This window comes from Nycticebus coucang, chromosome 3 (assembly GCF_027406575.1).
Source record: "Nycticebus coucang isolate mNycCou1 chromosome 3, mNycCou1.pri, whole genome shotgun sequence".
NCBI classification, from domain to species: Eukaryota; Metazoa; Chordata; class Mammalia; order Primates; family Lorisidae; genus Nycticebus; species Nycticebus coucang.
The window spans coordinates 45,406,853-45,431,109 of record NC_069782.1 but is presented as its reverse complement, the minus strand read 5'-3'; the positions used below and the strand labels follow the sequence as shown (position 1 = coordinate 45,431,109).

The window sequence follows — 24,257 nt, the reverse complement described above, 5'->3', positions numbered from 1 at the left end:
TTTCCTGTTCTCATGCTTGGTTTCTTCACTCCTTCACTTCATTCAATACTTTACTTATTACATCTTTCTCACTGAGTTTCCTTTTTTTACTCTCATCTTCTGTTTGCAGTAAATGCATAAGGGTAAGGAGGGGCGAGATGAAACACTGAAATGGTGAAGTGAAAATGACTTGTGTTCATGTTAACATGTGTCTGAAAACAGTTTGTTGCTCCAAAGGCAGAACCTCAATTCTGTCTAGTTTTGCATGATGATTTCTAGTTTTGGCCAGAATCCAAAGAAAAATCAACTCGGACTGAAAAGAGAAAAAGCAGCTGTGCTGAGAGGACAGATAAAGCCAGATGCAAAGGGTAACAGAACCTTCTTTTCCCGGTACTGCCTTGCAGCAGTTGTGAAATGCCACAGCCACCTCCCTCTTTGAGTGATTACGGCTCTCTTACCTAGGAGCCCCAGGTGCACTTTACTATTTTCATGTATTACTGGGGTATCCAATCACTAAATTGTCCCAGCCTCATGACAGTATCCAATCCCTTGTTAATCCCTGCTTTTCCTCATCCTGCGCAGAAACAGCGTCCAATCCAGAACTGATTCCGGCTCTTGGTGGACCCTCCTCAGATTCCTTTGGCGGGAACATAAACCTCACAAAGCCGGCTTCCGCCCGTTTCCTGGGGTATTCCATACTTCCTCCGGATTGACCTCCCTCTGATTTTTAAGTCTGATGTTATTAGACTATAGGCTTCTTTCTGGTGGCCTTTGCTTGATTGGGCTTTAATCGTCATATCGGGATCTCTAATAGATCACGTTTCATGGTCTCTGCTTAATCTTCCTCTGAGCTGTTTAGATATACAATTTTTTAATAGGTAAAAACAAAGACAAATGCCTTCTAAAATTGTCCCATCACCCCATTGTAGCACGCAACACCCATATCAGCCCTATAATATCCTTTTAAAAAGGGCATTAGTCATTTTATCTGGTTTGCATCTCAGCGAATTCAGTTCTTAATTCTTGGGTTATATCAAAACGGAGCAGATGGCCATGTGTGGGTTTTGAGCTCGTAAATTTTTTATGTGGTAGTAATTCAAGACCAATGAGGGCTGGTTGGGATCGTTTTAAAAAGAATCCTCTAGGAGGGAGCCCCGAATTGTATCTGTGTTTTTTAGGACGTCCCCCGGAGGCACAGGTTGCGGGGTGACCTTTTTGAGCGTGGAGGGCAGGGGTGCTTCTTTCGCCTTGTGGAACTCCACGTGACAGGCCCAAACCTTGCCCCAGGGTCTCGCCAGTGGGTTCCGGAAGCAGGAGAGCTGGGCGTGCGGGGTTGGGCCGCCTCGGTTGTCCGAACTTCAGCTGTGCGGCTCCGCAGCTCCGTGCACGCTCCCGCGCGGCCGCGAGGATTCCCGGGCCGACTTCTCCCCGCAGCGTCCGCTGGACAGCCAGGGGCGCACATCAGCCTCCGGCCCGGGACCCGCCCCCGAACTGCGGCGCCCACGCCCTGAGCGGTCCGCCGGCCCCGGCGCAGTGCAGCACGGCGCGCTCTCGTGCGGGGCGGGCCGCGCTTGCGCGCACGCGCGAAGAAACCCGCGCCCTTGCAGCGGGAGGGGGCGCAGGGGGCGTCACGGGGGCAGCGGAGGAAGGAGGCGGCCGCGTCGCCTCTGGCGGGGCTCGCGCTCGCGCTCGCCCTCCGCCTTGCCCGAGCCCCGCGAGGGTGAAACGCTTTCTCCCGGCATGCAGCGGGAGGAAGGATTTAACACCAAGATGGCGGACGGCCCGGATGAGTACGATCCCGAGGCGGGCTGTGTGCCCCTTCTCCACCCAGAGGTGAGGGACCGCGCCGAGCGCATTCATTGCCCTGCGGCTCGCCAACCTTTCTCCTCCGGACTTGCCCAGGGCAGTGGCCCTCGTGTGTGGGACATGCCGAAGTTGGGGAGGCGAATCCAGGCCCGAGCGCAACTGCGAGCGGATAACGGGGGAGGAGATAGCGGGGCGGGCCCGACCGGGGCGGGCTCTGGGACGCAGTCCCTGGCTGTGCCAGGAGGACAGAGGTGGAGATGGTTTGCTGTGTCCCCGCGCTGCTCATAGGTGCAGAGGCAGGGGGCGGCCTCGTGCTGTTTCGCCCCTAGTCCTGCTCCAAACTGGTCGGGGGCAAGGAGGAAGCCGGTCTGGTTTTGGTTTCTTCTTTCCTTCGCCAGGGTGAATGACGGGATCTATTCCTTCCATTTAGCTCACTAGTAGGGGACAGTTTCTTGGGCATAGTGATATCCTTGCAGGTTATGCCATAAGCATCACCTTGGGACACCTTGTGTCCGTTGTCCTTATTTGAGCATTTGTCCTTAAGCGATTAAAAAGATAGGTCAAAACTTTTGGGAATAGACCCATGAACACATTAGCTTGTCAAAGTACTGTTTTTTAGGAGCCAGGGGAGGTCAGTGCAACACGTTTCCCAATCACAACTTGAGTTATCTTCCCATGGAGGTAAACAGTGCCTGGCTCCAGGATCGGTCACATTCTGTACTTGTTTACCTCCCAGTTTGAGCTAGTGCTAGTTAAGGCCTGGAAGCAATTCTTGATGCATTCTGGTTTTTAATGATTCACAGTGATCTGTGTATGGGGCAGCTGCACAGCATCCTGTAGTTTTTATGAGATTGAGGGATGAAGACAATCTTTGTGTTGTGGGGTGAACAAACATGGAAGTCTCTACCTGGTTACTTTGCATTAGAGTGATTCTATTTATTTCTGGATTTTGGTTTAATAGCATGGTCCAGTAAATGTGACTAAGGACAATCACCTCTCATGTTAGTACTCAACTACCCTCCCGTTCATCACTTTGGTTTATCAAAAACAGATGGGTCAATTTCTCAGAAACAAATGCCTGGGCCCGTCTCACTAGCAAAGACTACTCTGGAATTCTGACCAACAGAACTGTAGAGTAATACTAAACATTTTTTGACCAAAGTGGTAACATTATCAGAACTGGCATTAAAGACTTCTCTTTTGGTTCACACTTAGGCCCTAAAAACATGTCAAGAAGTAGACAAAGTTTTCAGATGAAGCCTTGGAAATGCTAATGAATTTTTCTAGTAATCTGTTCCTGTGAAAATATTTCAAACACTTAATATTTATTCTGTGTATTTTAATGTACTATTTTTAAGCATTTGCTTTGTAAAATAGTATTTTGTCTATTACTGTAAGAATAATTAACGTGAGATTGCTTGGTGTAATGGAGTGGCTAGTTTAGTGGCTTGAAGTTTAGAGATCAGTCTTCAGCTTGTCAGTTCATGGATAGGATATTACTAGACAAATCAACCATCTCCTCATTAAAAAGTGGGAATTGGAGTAAATGATACATACTTTCCCTTTTTACCCAACAAGCGGGGAAAGTCTGATTAGTTTAAGTGCTTTGGATCTTAAGTTTATAATCACATGGCTGAGGTCTTTCTGCATTTCCTCCCTCCCTCCCTTCCTTCTTTCCTTCCTTCCTTTCTTCCCTGCCTCCCTCATTCCTGTCTGCATCTGGTGCAGACCTGGTATAGTTCTGCCCCTCCTAGCAGTGTGTTCCTGGGCAACATACTTCTCTGAGTAGCTTCATCATTTATTTTTTTATTTTTTTAGAGACAGAGTCTCACTTTGTCACCCTCGGTAGAGTGCTATGGCATCACAGCTCACAGCCACCTTCAGTTCCTGGGTTTAGGCAATTCTCTTGCCTCAGCCTTCCGAGTAGCTGGGACTACAGGCCCCTGCCACAACACTGGGCTATTTTTTTTTTGTTGTAGTTTGGTTGGGGCTGGGTTTGAACCCACCACCCTTGGTATATGGTATCGGCGTCCTACTCACTGAGCCACAGGTGCCGCCCTAGCTTCATCATTTATAATAATAGGATGGGATGAAAATATTTAGTGAAGATTAAGTGAGATAATGTATTTTTGTTGTCAAAGTAAGCCACGTTTTTAGTCTATTTTAGAAAGAAACCCACACTGTCTTGGTGAGCAATGAAATGCTACTACCTTTAATTACTTCTTGAAGAGAACGTGGACTTTTGGGTCAAACAGACTTGTATTCCAATTCTAGATCTTAAGTAACTACCTAAGTGACCTGAGACAAGTACTTTATTTCTTTAAGACTCAAGTTTGTTCGTCAGAAAATGGAGATCTTGCCCCTAGTTTACAGGACTGAAAGGGATTAGGTGAGACTGTATGTTGAAGTTCAAGAGCTGGCATCTTGTAGGGGCTCTGTTAATGTTATTTCTTTCTTTTTTACCCGAAGGAGGGAAGTGTTACATGTTTATTTTGGTTTTAGTGAATGATTTAAAACAGAATGTGGGCCTTAATTGAGTGGAATGAAGATCTTGCAGGAACAAGATTTATTTTACTTTTTATCTTCGGATTTAACACTGTCACAGAAATAGTTCCTCACTAAATATTTGTTAAACAGATGAATTATTTGTGGCCTAAAGAAATGAGCCATTGCTTAAATCTCTCGTTAGTATGCAAACTGCCTACTGTTAAAACCTTAGGATTATGCAATTAGATGATAAACACTTTGTAGAGGTATTTGTGGGAAGAGAACCTTACTTTCTAATGAATTAAATCATTCATTCACTGAGTTAGTCATTTAAACATTTGTTTATCATGTTTGGGTCAGGCACTGTGCTCGACTCCGTGTGAGAGTGCAGGATTTTTTTTTTTGGTACATTCAGTGAGAGACATTGTAGGATGTTGGTTAAGAGCCAAAACTGTGGTGTCAAACCAAAAAGTCTAGGTTCTGCCACTTACTCTTATCATGGTCAAATTACATTTTCTTCATTTGTAAATTTGACTTGTAGGTGCCTACTTTTTTTTTTTTCCTGTAGGTGCCTACTTTTCAGAGTTATTGCTTGTATTAGGTAGGAAAATGTTTATAAAGCACTCATCACAGATCTAGGCAGTATGCTGCTGAGCAAATCAAACCTTCTAAAGGCCCTGGCATATCTTATATACTGAAAGAGAACCTGCTATTACTTTATTTTCTGTTAAAATAGATGATTTTTTTTTTGTTTTATCATAATGGAAGAAATTAAAGGCTCTTTGGAAAAAGATGAACTGATTATCAAGGGATTAGGGTGCTAGTCCTAGCTCTGTGACCTTGAGCTAGTAGATATTTAGCTGCTCTTAGTTTCTTTGGTTTTCAATAGAAATGAGACCAGATGATTTCTAAGATTTCTTCAAACTTGAGTTGTGACCTTTTCAAGATTATCAACTTATGTACCTGTTTGCGAGGTACATATACAGTGTTAGGTTATATGGGTTAAAATAAAATGGAAAGGACAGTGTATGTTTTCCAGAAAGTCATGTTCTAGTTGGGAAGTTATACACGAAACACTTGACAGAATTCAAATTAGTGTCAAATTGAGTAGTGTCAGATTCCTGCCATTTAGAATCGTTAGAAAAAAAGACTTCAGTAGGGCAACGGAGACCATGTGTTGGTCTACTGGTCCAGCAGACTTGCTGTCACCAGTCTTCCATTTTGCCTGCTGGTGCATCCTCAGTAAGTTGTCTTAGTTCTTTCGTGGAATGAGATCACAATACCCCTTTCTGCCAGAGTATTGTAAGGTTTCTATTTCAGAAAGGTCTGACTCAGAGCTTTGAACTGGATTACCTAACAGGCTTTCATCTCTTGCATTCTTCCTTTTTTCTCAATTTTAAAACTTACGCTATTACTGTTTTTCTTATTTTTCTGTGTCTTTTCAATGGTAACATTTAAAATTTTACATTTATTTTATTCATATTCATGTCTAATGGTTTCATTGTTTGGATATTAAACTGAAGTTATTACTACGTCTACTTTATTCACAGATTTCATGAAATCTACCTTTTGGAGCATTTCTTCAGTGAAAATAATTTTGCCTTCTTCCATTACCTTTTTTTTGGCCCTATTATGTATGTCTCTACATACATACATCTTTGTACATATATATGTGTATATAAATTGTTTACTTTCCAGAAGCAGATAGAAAATTACTTTGAAATTACAAGCAACTCTTCCTCAAAGCACCTCCTTTTGAATTCTTTAGGATCTGATCTTTTTTTTTTAATTCAGCAAAAATGCTAAAGATCATATAATTTAGATTTTAAAATACCATATCTTGGGTATAATAACCATTGAGTCAATATATAAAATTAAAATACCACTAACTAGTAACCTCACAGATTGTGGCAAAGTTGAAGTTGAAAATTACCAACATAGAGAACTAAAACATTGTATTTGGTTTTGAGAAATGCTATTTTCCTCTTTTGTTTTCTTTGCTTTATTTTGCTTGCAATTTTTATTTAATTTGGGAGAATCAACTAAGAAGTACTTATTAAAAGTGGACATTGGAGTGAGTAGATGTAAGAGCATGTAGGTTAAAACTGTGAACAATGGTGCTAGGATGCTTGGGTTCCAATACCAGCTACTCCTTTCTAGCTGTGTGACCTGGACAAGTTATTGGACTCTTTGGTTCCAATTTTCCAAACTAAAATGGGGATATAATAGCACCTACTTTCTGAATTTGTTGTGAGGATTAAATAAGGTAATATAAACTATATTTCTTGTCTGGCACTTAATAAACAATAAATGTAAGCTATTAATGTTGTGGTAGCCAGTGGTATCTCAAATTGATAAATCAAGCAATAGTAGAGTGCATGTATTATATATATGGAGGCAACCAACTGGCTCATTATTTAATAATACTGTGTTGATTGTCTGTGGGGACTGAGGAAAGAGGACAGGCAGAGGACTTCTTTACTATAAACTGGCCCTCCCCCACCCCACGCCTAATTTGTCATTCTTTTTTTGTTTTTTTTTTGAGACAGCGTCTCACTTTGTCACCCTGGGTAGAGTGCTATGGTGTCATAGCTCACAGCAACCTCAACTCTTGGGGTCACGTGATTCTCTTGCCTCAGCCTCTCGAGTAGCTGGGAATACAGGTGCCAGCCACAACGCCTGGCTATTTTAGAGATGGGGTATTGCTCTGGCTCAGGCTGGTCTCAGAACTCCTGAGCTCAAGCAGTCTGCCCCCCTGGGACTCCCGGAATGCTAGGATTATAGGAATGAGCCACCAGCTGGGCATCAATTTGCTATTCTTAAAGATGTGTGCTTTGATATGGATGGAGAGTGTCTGTGGAACATCCAAGGGTAGTCTTGACCCTTTGATAGTAGTGAGATTCACAAAATAACCAAAAATTAACTGTAGACCTTCAGATACCCTCAGGATAGATGGAGGGTAGAATGTGGGTGTGTAATTTTTTAACTCTTTTTTTTTGCAGTTTTTGGCTGGGGCTGGGCTTGAACCCGTCACCTCCAGCATATGGAGCCGGTGCCCTACTCCTTTGAGCCACATGCGCTTCCCCAGTTTTTTAACTCTTAAAGAGTTTTTAAGTGTTATAATATATTCTCTATAGTGTGGGTGTGTACTATTTGAAGAGTATTAAGAGTTAAAAAAAAGTATACACCCACACTATCAAAAATATCCTAAAGGTTACATTAAGGTAGTCAGGGTTCAAAACTCAAGGTGTCTTATGATATATTATACTTTTAACCCAATCATCACATGATCCAAAGGGTTCCTTCACTATTGAGGACACATAAAATTCTCTTTCAAAGTATCATTGGCTGGGTGCCTGTTTCTCAGTGGTTAGGGCCCCAGCCACATAACCCCGGGGCTGCTAAACAAGCAAACAAACAGCTGGGCATTGTGGCAGGTGCCTGTAGTCCCAGCTACTTGGGAAGCTGAGGCAAGAGAATCACTTAAGCCCAAAAGTTTGAGGTTGCTGTGAGCTGTGACGCCATAGCACTGTACTGAGGGCACCACAAAAGTGAAACTCTGTCTCAAAAAAAAAAGTATCTGGATTGTACTATTATTTTGTGATTTTAGTACAGATGAATGAGTAAAATACAGGTGTCCATAAGGTTTGTGTGCAATTTACTATGTTAAACTATTTTAAATCACAAACTTTATGTCCACCCTGTATTAAATATTTTGACCTTTGAGCTTGAAAAATTGTAATTCAAAGCATATTATATTTATAAAATACACAAATAAAATTTTAACTCAATGGAATAATTATTGAGACCTAGGATAAACAATATTTATAAATAACACAATAAAATTTTAACCTGATGGAATAATTATTTAGACCTAGGATAATCTTCTTTTATACTTTTCTTAAAGTGGAGCTATAGGCGGCTAATAGGAAAATATAGTGAAGCATTAGCCTTCTGTGAAGGAGAAACTATAAACTTAATATCCTAGTCACAGAGGGTTAACAGAAAAATGTTTTTTTTTTTTTTTTTTTGAGACTGAGTCTGATTTTGTTGCCCTCCATAGGGTGTATCTGGTATCATAGCTCACCGCAGCCTCAAACTCTTGGGCTCAGGAGATCTCTTGCCTCAGCCTCCAGAGTAGCTGGGACTGCAGGTGCCTGCCACAACGCTGGCCACAATGCCCGGTTATTTTTAGAGATGAGGTCTTGGCTCTGGCTAAGGGTGGTCTTGAACTTGTGAGCTCAAGCAGTCCACCCACCTCCGCCTCCCAGAGTGCTGGGATTACAGGCGTGAGACACTGCACCCAGCCTTAAATAGAATACCCTTGTTTTTGTTTCAGTCCTTGAAAACTTTGCCAAGTGAATTATTCTATTTTCTTGTGTTATAGTATGAAATATAATAGAATCTTTCTTTGATAATCAGAATGTTACAGATACTGTCTTAGGATCATCTTTCAGATTATCGATGATTGTAAAGAATATGGAGAGGGCTGAATATGTTCAAAGCTGGTTTTGTTTTTGTTTTTGTTTTTTTGAGACAGAGCCTCAAGCTGTTGCCCTGGGTAGAGTGCTGTGACATCACAGCTCACAGCAACCTCCAACTCCTGGGCTCAAGCGATTCTCCTGCCTCAGCCTCCCAAGTAGCTGGGACTACAGGCGCCTGCCCCAGTGCCTGGCTATTTTTTGGTTGCAGCTGTCATTGTTGTTTGGTGGCCCAGGCTGGATTCGAACCCGCCAGCTTAGGCGTATGTGGCTGGCGCCTTAGCTGCTTGGGCCACAGGAGCCGAGCCTCAAAGCTGGTTTTGTAACTATGTCAGATGGCTTGTAGTTTTATCCATTATTTTATTCTAGGAAAAATGAAATGGAAAAATAACTTCTGATTGAGATGTTACTGTATTTACTCTTGTTTAGTTTTCCCTCATGTAAATGACCACAGATCTTTAGTTTTTAAGAAGAATTTTCTGATCGTAATCATTCAGTCATTAATTTCTGAAGATCAAGCAAAACCGATGGACAAAACAGTGGTTGCTCATCTCTATTCTTCTTAATTTTTTTTTTTTTTTTGAGACAGTCTCACCGTTGCTCTCAGTAGAGTGCTGTGGCATTACAGCTCACAGCAACCTCTAAGTCTTAGGCTTAAGTGATTCTCTTGCCTCAGCCTCCCAAGTAGCTGGAACTACAGGCACCCGCCATAATGCCTGGCTCTTTTTTTGTTGCAGTTGTCATTGCTGTTTTAGCTGGCCAGGGCCGGGTTCGAACCCGCCTGTTTCAGTGTGTGTGGCTGGCGCCCTGCCCACTGAGCCACAGGCACTGCCACTTATCTCTATACTTACAAGAAAAAATAATCCTTCTTTGAGCTGAAGACAGAAGATTCTTGTTCTGTTGGTTAGAATCCTCTGGTTGCAAATGCCAGCAACCCTGTTGAAACTTGCTTGGGCAAAAAAGGGAATTTACTGTCTCAAATAACCCAAACTCAGGATGGCAGGAACCTGAGCTGAGAATGCCACCAACATTGTCCTTTTCATTTCTCTTCCTTCCCTTTCTGCTTCATTTTCTCCTAATGGAAAGCAGTTTCCTTGCAGTGAGGTCATGGTTGCCAGCATTGTTTTGGTCATATCTATCTCACATCTGTACTAACCATTAGAGAGGGATTGCCTATCTTTTCTGATTCCACACTGAAGAGTGGCATTAGGTGGTCCTGATTTAGATTCTGTGTCCATTCCTATGATTGGGGGGTAGCACTGTAATTGGCCAGGATCACTTGGGTGGTAGACTTGGGGGAGGAAGAGATTGGCAGGCAGAACTATTTGTCTTCTAAATTCTATGTGAAGAACTGTTTATTTGCTTTGTTTACAGCCTCTTTTTTTTTTTTTAAACATTAAGTGATGTTGTAATTACGTTGAACTCAGTTATTTTTCATAATAAATGTTCTAGTTGGGCTACTGAGTTCTTTGTGAATACAGGTAGTCCCCAGTTTACAAATGAGATAGGTTCCTGTAGGTTTGTTCTTAAGTTGAATTTGTAGGTAAGTAAGTTGGAACAGGTACAGTTACCTATTACCTGTAATAGCCTCTGTAAGTGCAAGTCATACAGTCATGTGTTTGCAACTTGGGGACTTACTGTAATAGCTTCCACTTGTAAGTGTGAGTTGTATGTAAGTCAGATGTTTGTTACTCAGGTACTGCCTGTAATCTAGACCAGGAATTGCCAATTCTTTTCCTGTATGAGGCCAGAGAGCAAGTATTTTCAAGTTTGTGGACCACGTGGTTTCTGAAGCAACTCCTCTGCAGTTGTTGTGTGAAAGCAGTCATAAACAACATGGAAATGAGTGGATGTGCTGTGTTCCAATAAAACTTTATCTGTAAAATCAGTAGTGGGCCATGTTTAGCTCATGGGCCATAGTTTGCCACCCCTTCCTTGATTTAGACAATACCTGGAAACTCCAACAGGAAATTTATGTTAAATATGTGATATCTCAACCCATTGGCTTCTATTAATTTCTGGCAAGTAGTAATAGCTTTCTCAGAACTGGATTTATTTAGGGGCCGGGTTGAGTGAAGTAGAATCCTGTGGGGAACTTTGTTAGCATACACATGCTTCCACACATGACACCTCAAAGTTTCTGATTTGGTATGTGGATTTGTGGAATGCATATTTTGAAAAAGTATCTGAAGCGATTTTGATAAACACTCCTATGCTTTATCCCCTACTCTCTACCATCTACTTGATATGTGGGAAAAGTTGTATTATAGAGGAGAGAAGGAAGCTAATTTAACATTTAATATGTGAGGCATTGTACTGAGTGCTTTGAATGTGATCTCCTTACTCTCACAGATAAAAATGTAGTAATTGCTAACAGTTACAAATTGTAATTACGAGGTAGGCACTGACCTAAACAATTTTACATATATATTCATTTAATTCTCACAATTTTTTAAGCCTATTTTAGAAATGAGGAAATGGAACCATAGAGAGGTTAAGTAACTTGCTGGTGACAGAACTGAATTTAAATCCAAGTCACCCCTGTTTTTATAGCACGGGACAGTGTGATAGAGATGATAAAGAGTTGGTGGTTAAAATGTCCTCACTTATGTTTTATTTTTAAATTAAAAAAATTTTTGTTTTGAATAGACTTTTAAAGTGCAGTTTTAGTTCATAGCACAATTAAGCAGAAAGTACTGAGGGCTCCAGTATATCCACCACCCCTTTCTTCCATGTGATGAGGATTAGGTGCCAGCACAGTTGTGTTTGTTTGGCCATATGTCTCACGTCTTCACCAACCATTAGAGAAGGGCTGCCTCTCTTCCCATATTTCAAGAGTGGCATTGAGCGGTCTTGATTATGTGTCCACTGCTGTGAGCAGGGCTGTAGCCCAGTGATTATGGATTCATAACCTCCTCACTGTGGATATTCTGGACTATGCCCGTATTCCACGCTGAAGAGTGGTATTGTGCTGTCTTGATTATGTGTCCACTGCTGTGAGCAGGGCTGTAGCCCTTTGATTATGGATTCATAACCTCTTCACTGTGGATATTCTGGACCATGGTGGTGCACTTGTTACAGTGGATGAACTTACATTTGGTGCGTCATAATCATTCAAAGTCCATCATTATCAATTCGAACTGTTTATATTAGGGTTTACTCTGGTGTGATACATTCTATGGTTTTTAGCATGTATAATAATGTGTATCCACCATTATATTGTCACATACAGTACCTCCACTGTCATAAAAATTCACTGTGCTCTCTTATCTCTCCCTCCCCCAGTCCCTGGAAGCTATCTTTTTTTTTTTTGCAGTTTTTGCCCAGGGCTGGGTTTGAACCTGCAACCTCTGGCATATGAGGCTGGCGCCCTACCCCTTTGAGCCACAGGCGCTGCCCATCTGGGACCCGTCTTTTTACTATCTCCAGAATTTTGCCTTTTCTAGAATGTCATTTAGTTGGAATCATACAGTCTGTAACCTTTCAGATTGGCAGCTTTGATTTAGCAGTATTCATTTATGGTTTCTTTGTGTCTTTTCATGGCTTGCTAGCTCCTTTTTAGCACTAGATAATCTTTCATTGTCTGGATGTACCACTGTTTACCCATTCACCTACTGAAGGATGTCTTGGTTGCTTCCACGTTTTGCTCATTTACTTTTCGCAATAGTTCTGAAAAATGTGAATTAGTGAACTGTTCACAGATTAGGAGACAGGGTTAGGTGAAGTAACTTGTTCAGGTTTCCATCATTAGCAGTTGGCAACATTTGTTTTAGAACTGAACTCTCTGACTCCCAAACCCATATCTTCACATGTAGACTTTGCCATGTAAATTAGTAGGTCGTAACATAATTTATTTTTTACTGATTTTTTTACTATCTATTACTGTCAATTCTTTTTGTTACTAAAGGAGTTAGGGGAGGATTCATTTTTGGCAGCTGTTCTAAGGCCACTTTTAGTAACCCTTTGAATTGAAATAATAGAACTCCTTTCTAAAAATTTTCTTCAATTCAGTTTTTCCCCCACATAGTATAAATTACTAAAGTAAAAAACACTTTCATTACTTATTTGAAAGGAGGCGACTTTTCTCGAACTAACCCTAGGTATAGATGGGGTTGGGGTAGGATGTGTTCAGTATAAATGTGTGGCAGTAGCTGTTGAGAGGACAGGTAGTACTGGCTTAATTTGTAGGCATCTCAAGTTTAAACCTTTTTGAAGAGTCCACTGTATTATTTGTTAATCTCTTCCAAAGATTAGTTGCTGGACCCACTCTTCTACAGTTAGTAACTATGATCTTGGGCCCCAGTTTTAACCTCGGTGCCCCAGTTTTCTTATCTAGAAAATGGGGTGCTAATAATGGCACCTACCTCTTTCGGTCCATACAAGATTAAAATGAATTAATATGCCATATTTTGTAGATTTTAATGTGTATATATTTTAATGTCTCTGAAAATGGGATTTGTGACTTAGAGTTAATGGTGCCTATTGCTTTGACTAAGTTGCAGTAGTGATTAGTTGTCACTGCCTGTGCAGGGGCTGTCTTTGTGGTTATTCCCGATGGCATGGTACCTGCAGCCTCCACTTTAGTTTGCAGTCCACTTAAGGAACATTTAAAAAAGGAGCATGATTCCTGGTTGTTTCTGAAAACTGTTGGTAACTTTTGGTAAAATCAAGAAAATTATCAAAATTGTGGAATGTGTGTCAGTAGCTTGGAAGGAAATCCAGCGATAAAAGTGACAAAATCCTTTAAAAAGACTGTATGTCAGTGTTCTTGGTGACTCATAAGCAATGTTGGTGATGAAAAACATAGGGATTGGTGAGTCTAGGTTGAACATGATTCAGAAGACAGAGGCTAACCTTGGATATGAAATAGTTCTAGCAGTACAATAACTAATTTCTCTCCTTTTGTCATTTCCAAAAGAGTGATATATGATGAAAATCTGTCTGTAAAAGGTCTTTCAATTAGTATAAATAATCCTCCAATTTGCATAAATAAAAATTCTGATTGATAAGAAAGCATTGGATTGTACTTCAATTGGCAGTGTTTCATAGAGGCACCTATAGTAATGGTGCATCTTACAATCAGCAATTTTGATTCTGTGAAATTCTGTCTCTGAATAAAATTTAGAATAGTACCTTGCAAAATAGTTAAGAGTTTGCTATTATTTGTTTTGTAACATTTACTTTATTTTTGTAATTTAAGGTTATGAGAACTCCCTATACGCCATTGTTAATCCTGTTTTTACTGGGGAGATTTTATCTCCACATGTAGTTTCACTGAAATTACATTAATCACCATTAATCTTCATTTATAATTCTGTAAATATAATCATAAATAAATTATAGATAGTGTTTTCTGTGGAAATTTTGCTGTCTGAATACCAATAATAGAAATATCCAGACTCTTCCACCTGTTTGTGTCAGAAGTTGATTAACTTAATTTAAGAAGCCCCCATTATTTAAACTTTTTTTTCTTATTTGTGTCTTTTTTTCCCCTGTGGATAATATTTCCTGAGTGTAACGAAGTCCAAAAAGAAAAAAAAGGGAGTGCACTTACATCAAAAAAAAAAAAAAAGATAAATTAAAATCTAGCAGTGTAGCATAGCAGATTAAATATAAACTTTCCTATTATTTTCCTAACATCTGATTTATTCTGTATTATTGAATAGTTTATGAATTTTCAAAGTATCAGAAATTTAAGTCTCAGCCTGGGATTTTTAGCCTTAAAAAAGTGACACACAGAAGGTGAAAGACCCACTGTTCTCCCCTACCCCCAGATTTCTCTCACTCCTCAGAGGTAACCATTACATTACAGTACACTTAAATTTTCTATGCATATACATTTAAGTGTATAATATATATGTTTGTGTGTATTTCTTTTCATTACATAAATGGTATCATATTATAAAATGTGTTTATTTTGCATATAGATTGGACATAGTTTTATTTTAGCACATAATGTTTCCCATTCTTATAACGTCTAGACCTGTATTAAAATTAATTAAAATGAGTAAAATTAGAAATTCAGTTTTTCAGTCATCATTCAAACATTCAACTGTGTGGCTAGTGGCTCATGTTTTAGGCAGCACAGAATTATGTAACATTACTATCCTTGCAGAAAATTCTTAGACAACATTGGTTTGGAGACAATTTGTAAAAAAAAATTTGTATGTATTTAAAAAAATGTTTCCTGTAGAACTTTTTTTTTTTGTAGAGACAGAGTTTCACTTTATTGCCCTTGGTAGAGTGCCATGGCGTCACACAGCTCACAGCAACCTCCAACTCCTGGGCTTAGGCGATTCTCCTGCCTCAGCCTCCCGAGTAGCTGGGACTACAGGTGCCCGCCACAACGCCCGGCTATTTTTTTGTTGCAGTTTGGCCGGGGCTGGGTTTGAACCCGCCACCCTCTGTATATGGGGCTGGTGCCCTACTCACTGAGCCACAGGCGCCACCCTCCTGTAGAACTTTTTACTTTATTTATTTATTTTTGAGACAGAGTCTTGCTTTGTAGCCCTTGGTAGAGCACTGTGGTGTCACAGCTCACAGCAACCTCAAACTTTTGGGCTTAAGTGATTCTCTTGCCTTAGCCTCCCAAGTAGCTGGAACTGTAGGCATCTGCCACAACACCCAGCTATTTTTAGAGATGAGGACTCGCTCTGGCTCAGGCTGGTGTAGAACTCAGGCAATCCACCCTCCTCAGCCTTCCAAGTGCTAGGATTATAGGCGTGAGCCACTGCTCCTGGCCTTTGCAGAACTTTTTCATTGAGGCATTTTTAGGATAAATTGTACTTTTTTTTAAAATTGCACATATTTTAAATGTTCAAGTGTTCAGGTTGATAACTTTTCTTTAAATTAAACTTTTTTTTTGAGATAGTGTCTTTAAAGTGTAGTGGCATCATGACAGCTCACTGCAACCTCAAGCAGTCCTTCTGCCTCAATTTCCCTAGTAGGTGGGACCACAGGGACTACCAGCTAATTCTTTTATTTTTTGTAGAGATGGGGTCTTAATCTTGCTCAGGTTGGTCTCCAATTCCTGGCCTCAAGCAAGCTTTCCACCTAGGCTTCCCAAAGTTCTAGGATTACAGGTGTGAGTCACTGCACCAGGCCTAAACTTTTAAAAATAAATTGTAGGTTCACATGCAATTGTAAGAAATAATACAAGAGAAATCCTATGTACTCTTTACTTAGGTTGTTCCTCTGGTAATGCTTTGTAAAATTATAGCATAATATTGCAACCAGAAGGTTCTTGTTGATACAGTCAAGGTACAGAACATTTCCATCACCACAGAATCCTTCCTGTTGCTCTTTTATACCCATTTGGTTATCCTTCTAGTTCTCAACCTCTTAACCCTTGGCAATCACTAATTCTATTTTCCATTTCTGTTTTGTAACTTTAAGAATGTTATGTAAGTGGAATCATGTAGTATGTAACCTTACGGGATTGGCTTTTCTCATTCAGTGTAATTCTCCCAGAGTCATCAGGTTGTAGAGTGTCTCAGTTCATTCTGTTTATCACTGACTAGCGTTCCAGGCTGTGGATGTACCGTAGTTTGTTTAACCATTCATACATTGAAGGTTGTTTCCAGTTTTTGTTATTATAAGTAAAATTCCTTTAAACATTTGTGTATAAGTGTTTGTGTCAACATAAATTTTCATTTCTCTGGGATAAATGCCCAGTAGTGCAATTACTACTGGGTTATATGGTAGCTGTATATTAATGTTTAGAAAACTGCCAAGGTGTTTTCCAGAGTAGCTGTGTACTTTAAAGAGGTTCTAGCCAGCAGTGTATGAGTGACCTTATCCCTGTGTATGTGTTTTTGTGTTGTCATTTTGTTATGATTTCTGTTGTTACAGTTTCTTTCTAATTTGGTGTTAAGGTCTCTCCAGAGAGTGGCCATAAAGCCAAGCAGTGGAGGGCCTGCAGTAGGGTGGGGTTAGGTTCTGTAGTGTGTGTATCCTAAATGCAAGAAGCAAAAAGTTTATTACTCATAGATCCCAGCAAGTTAAGATGGTTAAGATTAAGGAAGGAAGGCCAGGTGCAGTGGCTCACGCCTGTAATCCCAGCACTCTGGGAGGCTGAGGCAGGTGAATGTCCTGAGCCCAGGAGTTCGAGATCAGCCTGAGCAAGAGTGAGACCTGGGTGTTGTGGCACCAGTAGTACCAGCTGCTTGGGAGGCTGAGGATCACTTGAGCTCAAGAGCTTGAAGTTTCTGTGAGCTGTGTGACACCTTGGTACTCTACCCAGGGGGGCAAAGTGAGACTCTGTCTCAAAAAAAAAAAAAAATGATTAAGGAAGGAAGTGAAGAGCTGTAGGGGAGAGGAAAGAGGGGACATCTGTGGAACTGTGCTTTTATTAAGGTGCATGGGTGTCATCACTGTCATCACCAGGCTTTCCTGTGGGGGTTATGGACTGGCTGCTTTGAAGGGGGAGCTTATTAAGTCTCGTTGTGTGAATATTTCTTGCGCGGGCGGTGCTGCAGAGATTCAGCCTGCGATGAAATGTCAGGGAATAAGGGAGGCTGAAAGCTCGCGTAGGCAAATAGCAACTTTAATTTCTTCCACCAAAGCTTATATAGGCACATAACTTAATCAATAAACATATGACTTAAACCTTAGCCCAGGCCTCTTACTGCCTGGCGCTTATGGGATTAACTGATAACTACGGCACTAACATTATCTAAAGCTATTCTTATGCTAAGCAATCAAAAACAAAGCCACAAAACAAGGCTCTGGGGAAATAAACTGTTTGAATGCTTGGCCTTCAACGGACCATCTGGAGACAGTCATTCATCTTTAGGGAGTAGTCTGGAAATAGCTGAAATGTACAGGTACCTGCCTATAGGCCTGTCCCCACGAAGCCAGGCCTTTAATAATCACTTCTAGTGATCAGGCCGTAAGCCACATGTGGAGTTCTATCCAGGTTTTTTTCCTTTCTAACTCACAAAAGACTTCAAAGTTGCCTTCAAGAAATGGAACCATTTAAAGGTTTACTTAGAGGCTTTTCGCCTATAAGTCTGGTGTCCTGCCTTTCTGGGACCCCATTGGTTCTACAGCCAGGATTTGTGTTTGGGCTGCTGGTGAGAACAGTTGCCCTGTGGTTTGAGAGGGAAGTGAGGGGGGAGGGAAGGTGACTTCCATAAGATTATCAACCCAACCAGGAGATATATTAAAAGGATGCTAGTCAGAATTTTAGAGTTGAAGGGTAAAATTGAGAATTAATCTCAAGTGAAATACTAAATTGGTGATATGAGGACAATTAATGACAATTAAGGTTATGGGGGGGAGGAAAAGCAGAAAGAGGGACAGAGGGAGGGGGGTGGGGCCTTGGTGTGTGTCACACTTTATGGGGGCAAGATGTGATTGCAAGAGGGACTTTGCCTAACAATTGCAATCAGTGTAACCTGGCTTATTGTACCCTCAATGAATCCCCAACAATAAAAGTACTTTGAGTGCTATTAAAAAAAAAAAAGGGAAATACTAAATTGGACGTATTCTGTAATGCAAGTGTGTCACTGGTGCTCAAGTGGATGTTTCTACCCAAATATAATGTTATTTATTCTCTGGATTGTAGTTGAATGTGGATGATTTAACAACTCTATATACTGGAGAAATACTAAAGACATCGTGTATTAAAAAGAGAAAAAAATACAGGGGAATAAAGATATATTTTAATTATTATTTTCCAGAGTCACACGTGATGTTTTTACCAATTCCATAGGCTGTGGAAATGAAAAAAAATTTTTTTTCTTTGTTTGCAGATTTGATTGCATTCTTAGACTATTCAAAGAGATTATCTAAAATCAGAGGTTATATTTTAATAACATAGCCAGGTATAAGATAAATCTGTGAATATTAATCATAAAACCATCTAGTAGTTGTAACCACCCTCAAAATAAAATGAAAATGATGTATGTGGAACATTTTGCATGGTATTTACCAAAATAAATAACTCTCAGAATGGTATTAGTCACTATAAGCTAGATTTTGCTACAGAAGCAGCCTTAAAATTTTTGTGGCTTAGCTGGGCCCAATGACACACACCTGTAGTCCCAGCTACTTGGGAGGCTGAGACAGGAGAGTCCTTGAGCCCTGGAGTTTGAGGCTGTAGTGTGCAGTGATTGAGCCTGTGAATAACCACTGTACTCAAGCCTGGGCAACATAGCAAGACTCCATCGCTTAAAAAAACATAATAGTTCGGGCGGCACCTGTGGCTCAGTGAGCAGGGCGCCGGCCCCATATACTGAGGGTGGCGGGTTCGTACCCGGCCCCGGCCAAACTGCAACAAAAAAATAGCCAGGCGTTGTGGCTGGCGCCTGTGGTCCCAGCTACTCGGGAGGCTGAGGCAGGAGAATCGCCTAAGCCCAGGAGTTGCAGGTTGCTGTGAGCTGTGTGACGCCATGGCACTCTACCGAGGGCAATAAAGTGAAACTCTGTCTCTACAAAAAAAAAAAAAAAAAAAACATAATAGTCCATGCTGTACATATGTTGTGATTTGAATATAGCTACTCTGGAACTCAGAACAATTATCTCTACTTTCAAGAGGGTTGCTGGTCTCCATGGTGGAGGGAAAGAGAGGTTGGAGAATAGCATATTGGCTTTTCTCTGAGACAGAGTCATACTCTGTTGCCTTGGGTAGAGTGCCATGGCATGCGTCATAGCTCACAGCAACCTCAAACTTCTGGGCTCAGGTGATTGCCTTGCCTCAGCCTCCCAAGTAGCTGGGACTGCAGGCGCCCACCACACTGCTGGTTTGTTTTCAGAGATGGGGTCTTTCTCTTGCTCGGGCTGCTTTTGAACTCCTTGGCTCAAGCAATCCACCCGCCGTGGCCTCCCAGAGTGCTAGGATTACAGGCATGAGCCACTGTGCCCAGCCTTGCATATTGGCTTTTAAAACTGTTCTCTGAAAGCAGTAGGTTCCTTTTATTGCTATTCTATTGATTAAAAATCACTTGATCAATCACCTGGACACACTCATCTTTCGGAAGGCCAAAGGTGTACAATCCATTCATGGATGAGAAGAGAACTGGAACTACTTGATGAATAGAACTAGTGACTGAGGAAATATTTAAATATGAAAAATGAAGACCCAAAATGCCCAAGGAAAATACATGTAGAACCTCCATAGTTGACTACCTTCTTAAGTTGACCTAATTTTCATGGACTGGACAGGCACCATGTATACATTATCAGTACAGTAGGCCTAGTCCGTTATGTGGACCACCTTCATATGTTGCTGTTTGTTCAATTCCTTTGGGTGGTCAACCTACAGAGGTTCTACTTTATCTAAAGTTGAAATTGCAAGTTTAAATAAGGGAGAATTTTAAAATAAGACACCAATGAATTTATGGAGAAATAGTCATAGATTGCTGGTGGGATTATAAATATAATCCTTTTGCCAAACAATTTAGATACATCAAGAACCTTAAAAATATTCACTTAATTTAAGAATCCCTGTCTAGGAAGTTTAGGTGGAAGAAATATTAAACGACTAAAGAAAGTCTTTATTTTTTAATTTCATTTATAGGCATTACCCTTAGGCCAGGCACTGTTCTAAGCACTGGGGTGCAGAATGATTAAGATAGGGTTTCTGTCTTGTCATAGCTTATAGTCCAATGGTGAAGAGAATATTAGGGGTAGACCTAGAAGCGGAATGCCTAAGATATAACACTCGAGTTTAGTTTTTAGGACTTGAAAGAACAACCTAAATGTTCAGCAATAAGGAAATGTTTCAGAACATATATTATTGGTCTATGCAGTGGTTCACAGCAGTACTTTATGTGTAATGGCTTGAGGAGATGTAAAAGGGAAGAATATAAAGTATATGAGTACTATGATTACAGACTGTGTAAAAATACATGAACATTTGGGCAAACAAAGATTTTATAGAAGCGTGGAAAGAAATTTGCAAAACATGAGGTTAGATTAAAAACATTTCTTCCTCAAAACACAGAACTTCAGTTTAATAATGAAAAGAACAACATGACACATCCCATTTGAAGGTCATTCTATAAAATACCTGACAAGTTATGATCAAAATTGTCATCAAAAATAAGGAAAGTCAGAGACATATGTTGTCTCAGCCAAGAGGAGCCTGAGGATATGTGACAACTAAATGTAATGCGGTGTGCTGAATGGCATCCTGGGGCAGAATAAAGGACATTGCAAAAAAAAACCAAGGAAATCTGAACAAAATATAGACTCCAGCTAAAATAATATATCAGCGTTGGTTTATTAATTGTTACAAATTATACTGCTTAGGTGTAGGGAATATGGGAACTATCTTTGCATTGTTTGGGTGTTTTTTGTTTTTTTTTTTTTGCATTGTTTTTGTAGATTTAAAACTTTTCTAAAGAATTAAAATTTTTTGTTTTTAAAAAGATAAGGAAGAAACCTAGAGGCATTTGCTTAAATGTTCATCAAATGTATTTTATACATATTGTTACCAATACATGTATACCTTTGGATTGACGTTAGAAGGAAATAAAGTGAAAACCAGTTTTTTTCCTTTTTTTTTGCCCTCGGTTGAGTGCTGTTGCATCACAGCTCACAGCAACTTCCAATTCTTGGGCTTAGGTGATTCTCTTGCCTCAGCCTCCCGTGTAGCTGGGACTACAGGCGCCCAAAACAACGCCTAGCTATTTTTGTTACGGTCGTTACTGCTGTTTTAGCTGGCCTGGGGCTGGGTTCGAACTGGCCACCCTTGGTATATGGGGCCGGCACCCTACCCACTGAACCATAGGCGCCACCCTGAAAACCAGTTTTTAAAGAGGCTAGAAGTTGATGAACATTTTCCTAGTCTAAAAAAATTTCCCTTATTGTCATCCTGTCAAACTTGTTGGAAGCAAGGTTTGATAGTTTGGACTGAGGCAGTGGTAGTACTACAGCATAAATAGCACTAGGCCTCAAGTTCCAACAGTTCATTAGAATCAATAATCACATACTAGTAGCTAGGTGCTGGGACCACACACAATGCATATTATGAAGAACCTGGTGTATACTGAGAAAAGTGGTTTGACATCTTTCCATTATATATTCTGAATCAAATCATTTTTGTCTACTCTTCAAGATGGTGCACCACAGAAAGATAAATAGACCACATGTTCTCTCATATATGTGAGCTAAAAAGTTGATCTTAGAAGAGTAGAGTAAAGGCTTGGTGCCTGTGGTTCAAGTGGCTAAGATGCCAGCCACATACACCTGGGTTTGAATCCAGCCCAGGCCCGCCAAACAATGACGGCTGTCACCAAAAAATAGCTGGGCGTGGTGGGTGCCTGTAGTCCCAGCTACTTGAGAGGCGGAGGCAGGAGAATCGCTTGAGCCCAGGAATTGGAGGTTGCTGTGAGCTGTGATGCTACTGCACTCCACCCAGGGCGACAGATTGATTCTATGTCTCAAAAGAAAAAAAGAAAGAAAAGTAGAGTAGAACTGTGGTTCCTAGAGGCAGAGGGAGAGGACAGTCAGGGGTTGGCTAACCAATATAGAAGTATGGCCAGAAAGAAGGAATAAGTCCTAGTATTTTGTAGCACTACAGGGTGGACTGTAATTAACAGTTTTTTGTATATTTTCTAATTGCTAGAAGATTTTGATTGTTCCAACATAAAAAAATGATAAATCTTTGAGATCATGGATATGCTAATTACTCTGATTTGGTCATTACACGTTGTGTATATGTACTGAAATACCACACTGTATGCTCTAAACATGTACAATTATAAATAATTAAAGTAGTATAATAGGTTAGTAAAGGATTCTGCTTTGAGTGTAGTGCCATCTGCTGGCACTATTGATAATCACATTTTAGGAGAAAGTTGTTTTATAATGCAGGGGCAGCTGATTTTCCTTGCTAGTTATTGTTCACTTGGTTATGCATACTACGTGCTTATACTGTCCTTTTTATTATAAACAATAAATGTTCCTTTAAAAAAATCTTTATAGTATCCCTAGAATTTAGTTCGCTACTACCCCAGGTTTCCTACCTTACCAATTTTTTTTGCCTGTTCTTATGTGTGTATGGCTGTGACAAAATGCCTTTATTTGATAAACCTAATTTGGGATAAAAGAGACTTTTTTAAAAAACTGGTTTATATGTGTGGTTTTTGTTTGTTTTTGTTTTAAGAAGCTTTTACACTTGGTATATCAGTATTAGGTAGGATTTAGAAATAAGTACTTAAAGATACTATTTTTCCTTCCCTGTCTTCTTACCAGCAACACTATATAGTGCTGTAATATCTTGCAGATTTAATGGAATTAAGTCTGAGCAGCTCAGAGTGATGTCGTTAAGTTCATTTAACTTCTTGGTTCGGATTCCAGCCTCTTGGAATGAACCTGACGGGAGACATTTTCACAGATCAGCTCGTGAGCTCATGGTTCAGCCCTCTTGTCTTGCTAGTTGCCTTGTGTATATGGGCGTGCACCAAAGGCAGGCTGTGCCCCAGAATCTTGTTGAATTGACTTTTCTCTGTCTGATTTGGAAATGCATTTATTTAATTATTTGACAATTATAGCATCTTTTCATGTATGTATTTGTCGTATTTTGATGTCTCTGGATTGTCTTCATTTCCTTCAGTTTTCAAATGTGTTATTCATGCTTCTCTCAGAGCTTCATTACATTAGACTGTTACTACCAATATTCTTTATATTCGTATCTTTGGTCGGCCTGGAAATTATTCTGATACGAGGAGTGAGGTAGGAATCTATAGGAAGGGCCCTTAGGCAGACCTGGCCCTGTCCCTGGATATTTATCCTCTTTTGTAGTAACAGTCAGGAGCTGTTTCAAATAAGTTACTTATCGCTAGCGAAGACCATGCAGGTAGCCAGAGTCTTCAGGACAGTCCGGAGATTGCAGGGGGCAAGAACAATAGGGTGTGTGCTTTTCTCACCAGGAGAAGGTCAGTATTCTAGGCCTCTGTGTGTTCTCATGGGGAGCGAGCGTGGGGAGCCTGCTGCCTCCACTGGGGAGCATGCTGCCCTGAATTCTGTTTTGGGTGGCCCCTTATTTTCGACATGTTTCAGTGTCATTTTATATGCTTGGCTATATGTATTGTCATCTTTGCATCAAGGACATCACCTTCCCGTGTTGGAGCCTGCTGAGTGGCTAGCCAGTTGGCCTTTTGTACCATTATTACATAACATGTCTTTCCCTTTCAGATTCTGATTCTCATTTTGCAAGCTCTGCTCCATTGTCCTTGTTGCTTATTACTAAAAAGCAAACAAGTAACCTTAGTGTTAATAGGAAAAAAACAAATTCTGCAAAATAATTGAAAGAGGTTTTTTAGTGAGCCAGTGAGTGACCATGGCTTGAGGCCTGAGAAAATGTGTCAGAAGCGCTTGAGATAGAGTATAGTTTTATGCATTTCAGGGAGACAGGACTTGGAGGTAAAATTGTAAATTAGTACATGGAAGTTATGCGTTGGTTTGGCCCGGAAAGGTGGGACATATGGAAGGTGGAAGCTTACAAGTTGTAGGTAGATTTAGATATTCTTTGATTTGAAATTGGTTAAAGAAGTA

The 24,257-nt window shown here is 40.4% G+C and overlaps 1 protein-coding gene across 1 annotated transcript in view; it reads left to right on the top strand.

Moving 5' to 3' along the window:
- The first annotated feature begins 1,709 nt into the window (after positions 1-1,709).
- The window catches only part of ZDHHC17 (zinc finger DHHC-type palmitoyltransferase 17), a 101,499-nt gene continuing 78,951 nt past the window's right edge, over positions 1,710-24,257 (top strand). Inside the window, exon 1 of the mRNA XM_053582658.1 lies at positions 1,710-1,812. Within this exon, the coding sequence (XP_053438633.1) occupies positions 1,720-1,812 (93 nt within the window). The 5' untranslated portion in view covers positions 1,710-1,719. The remainder of the gene's footprint in view (positions 1,813-24,257) is intronic.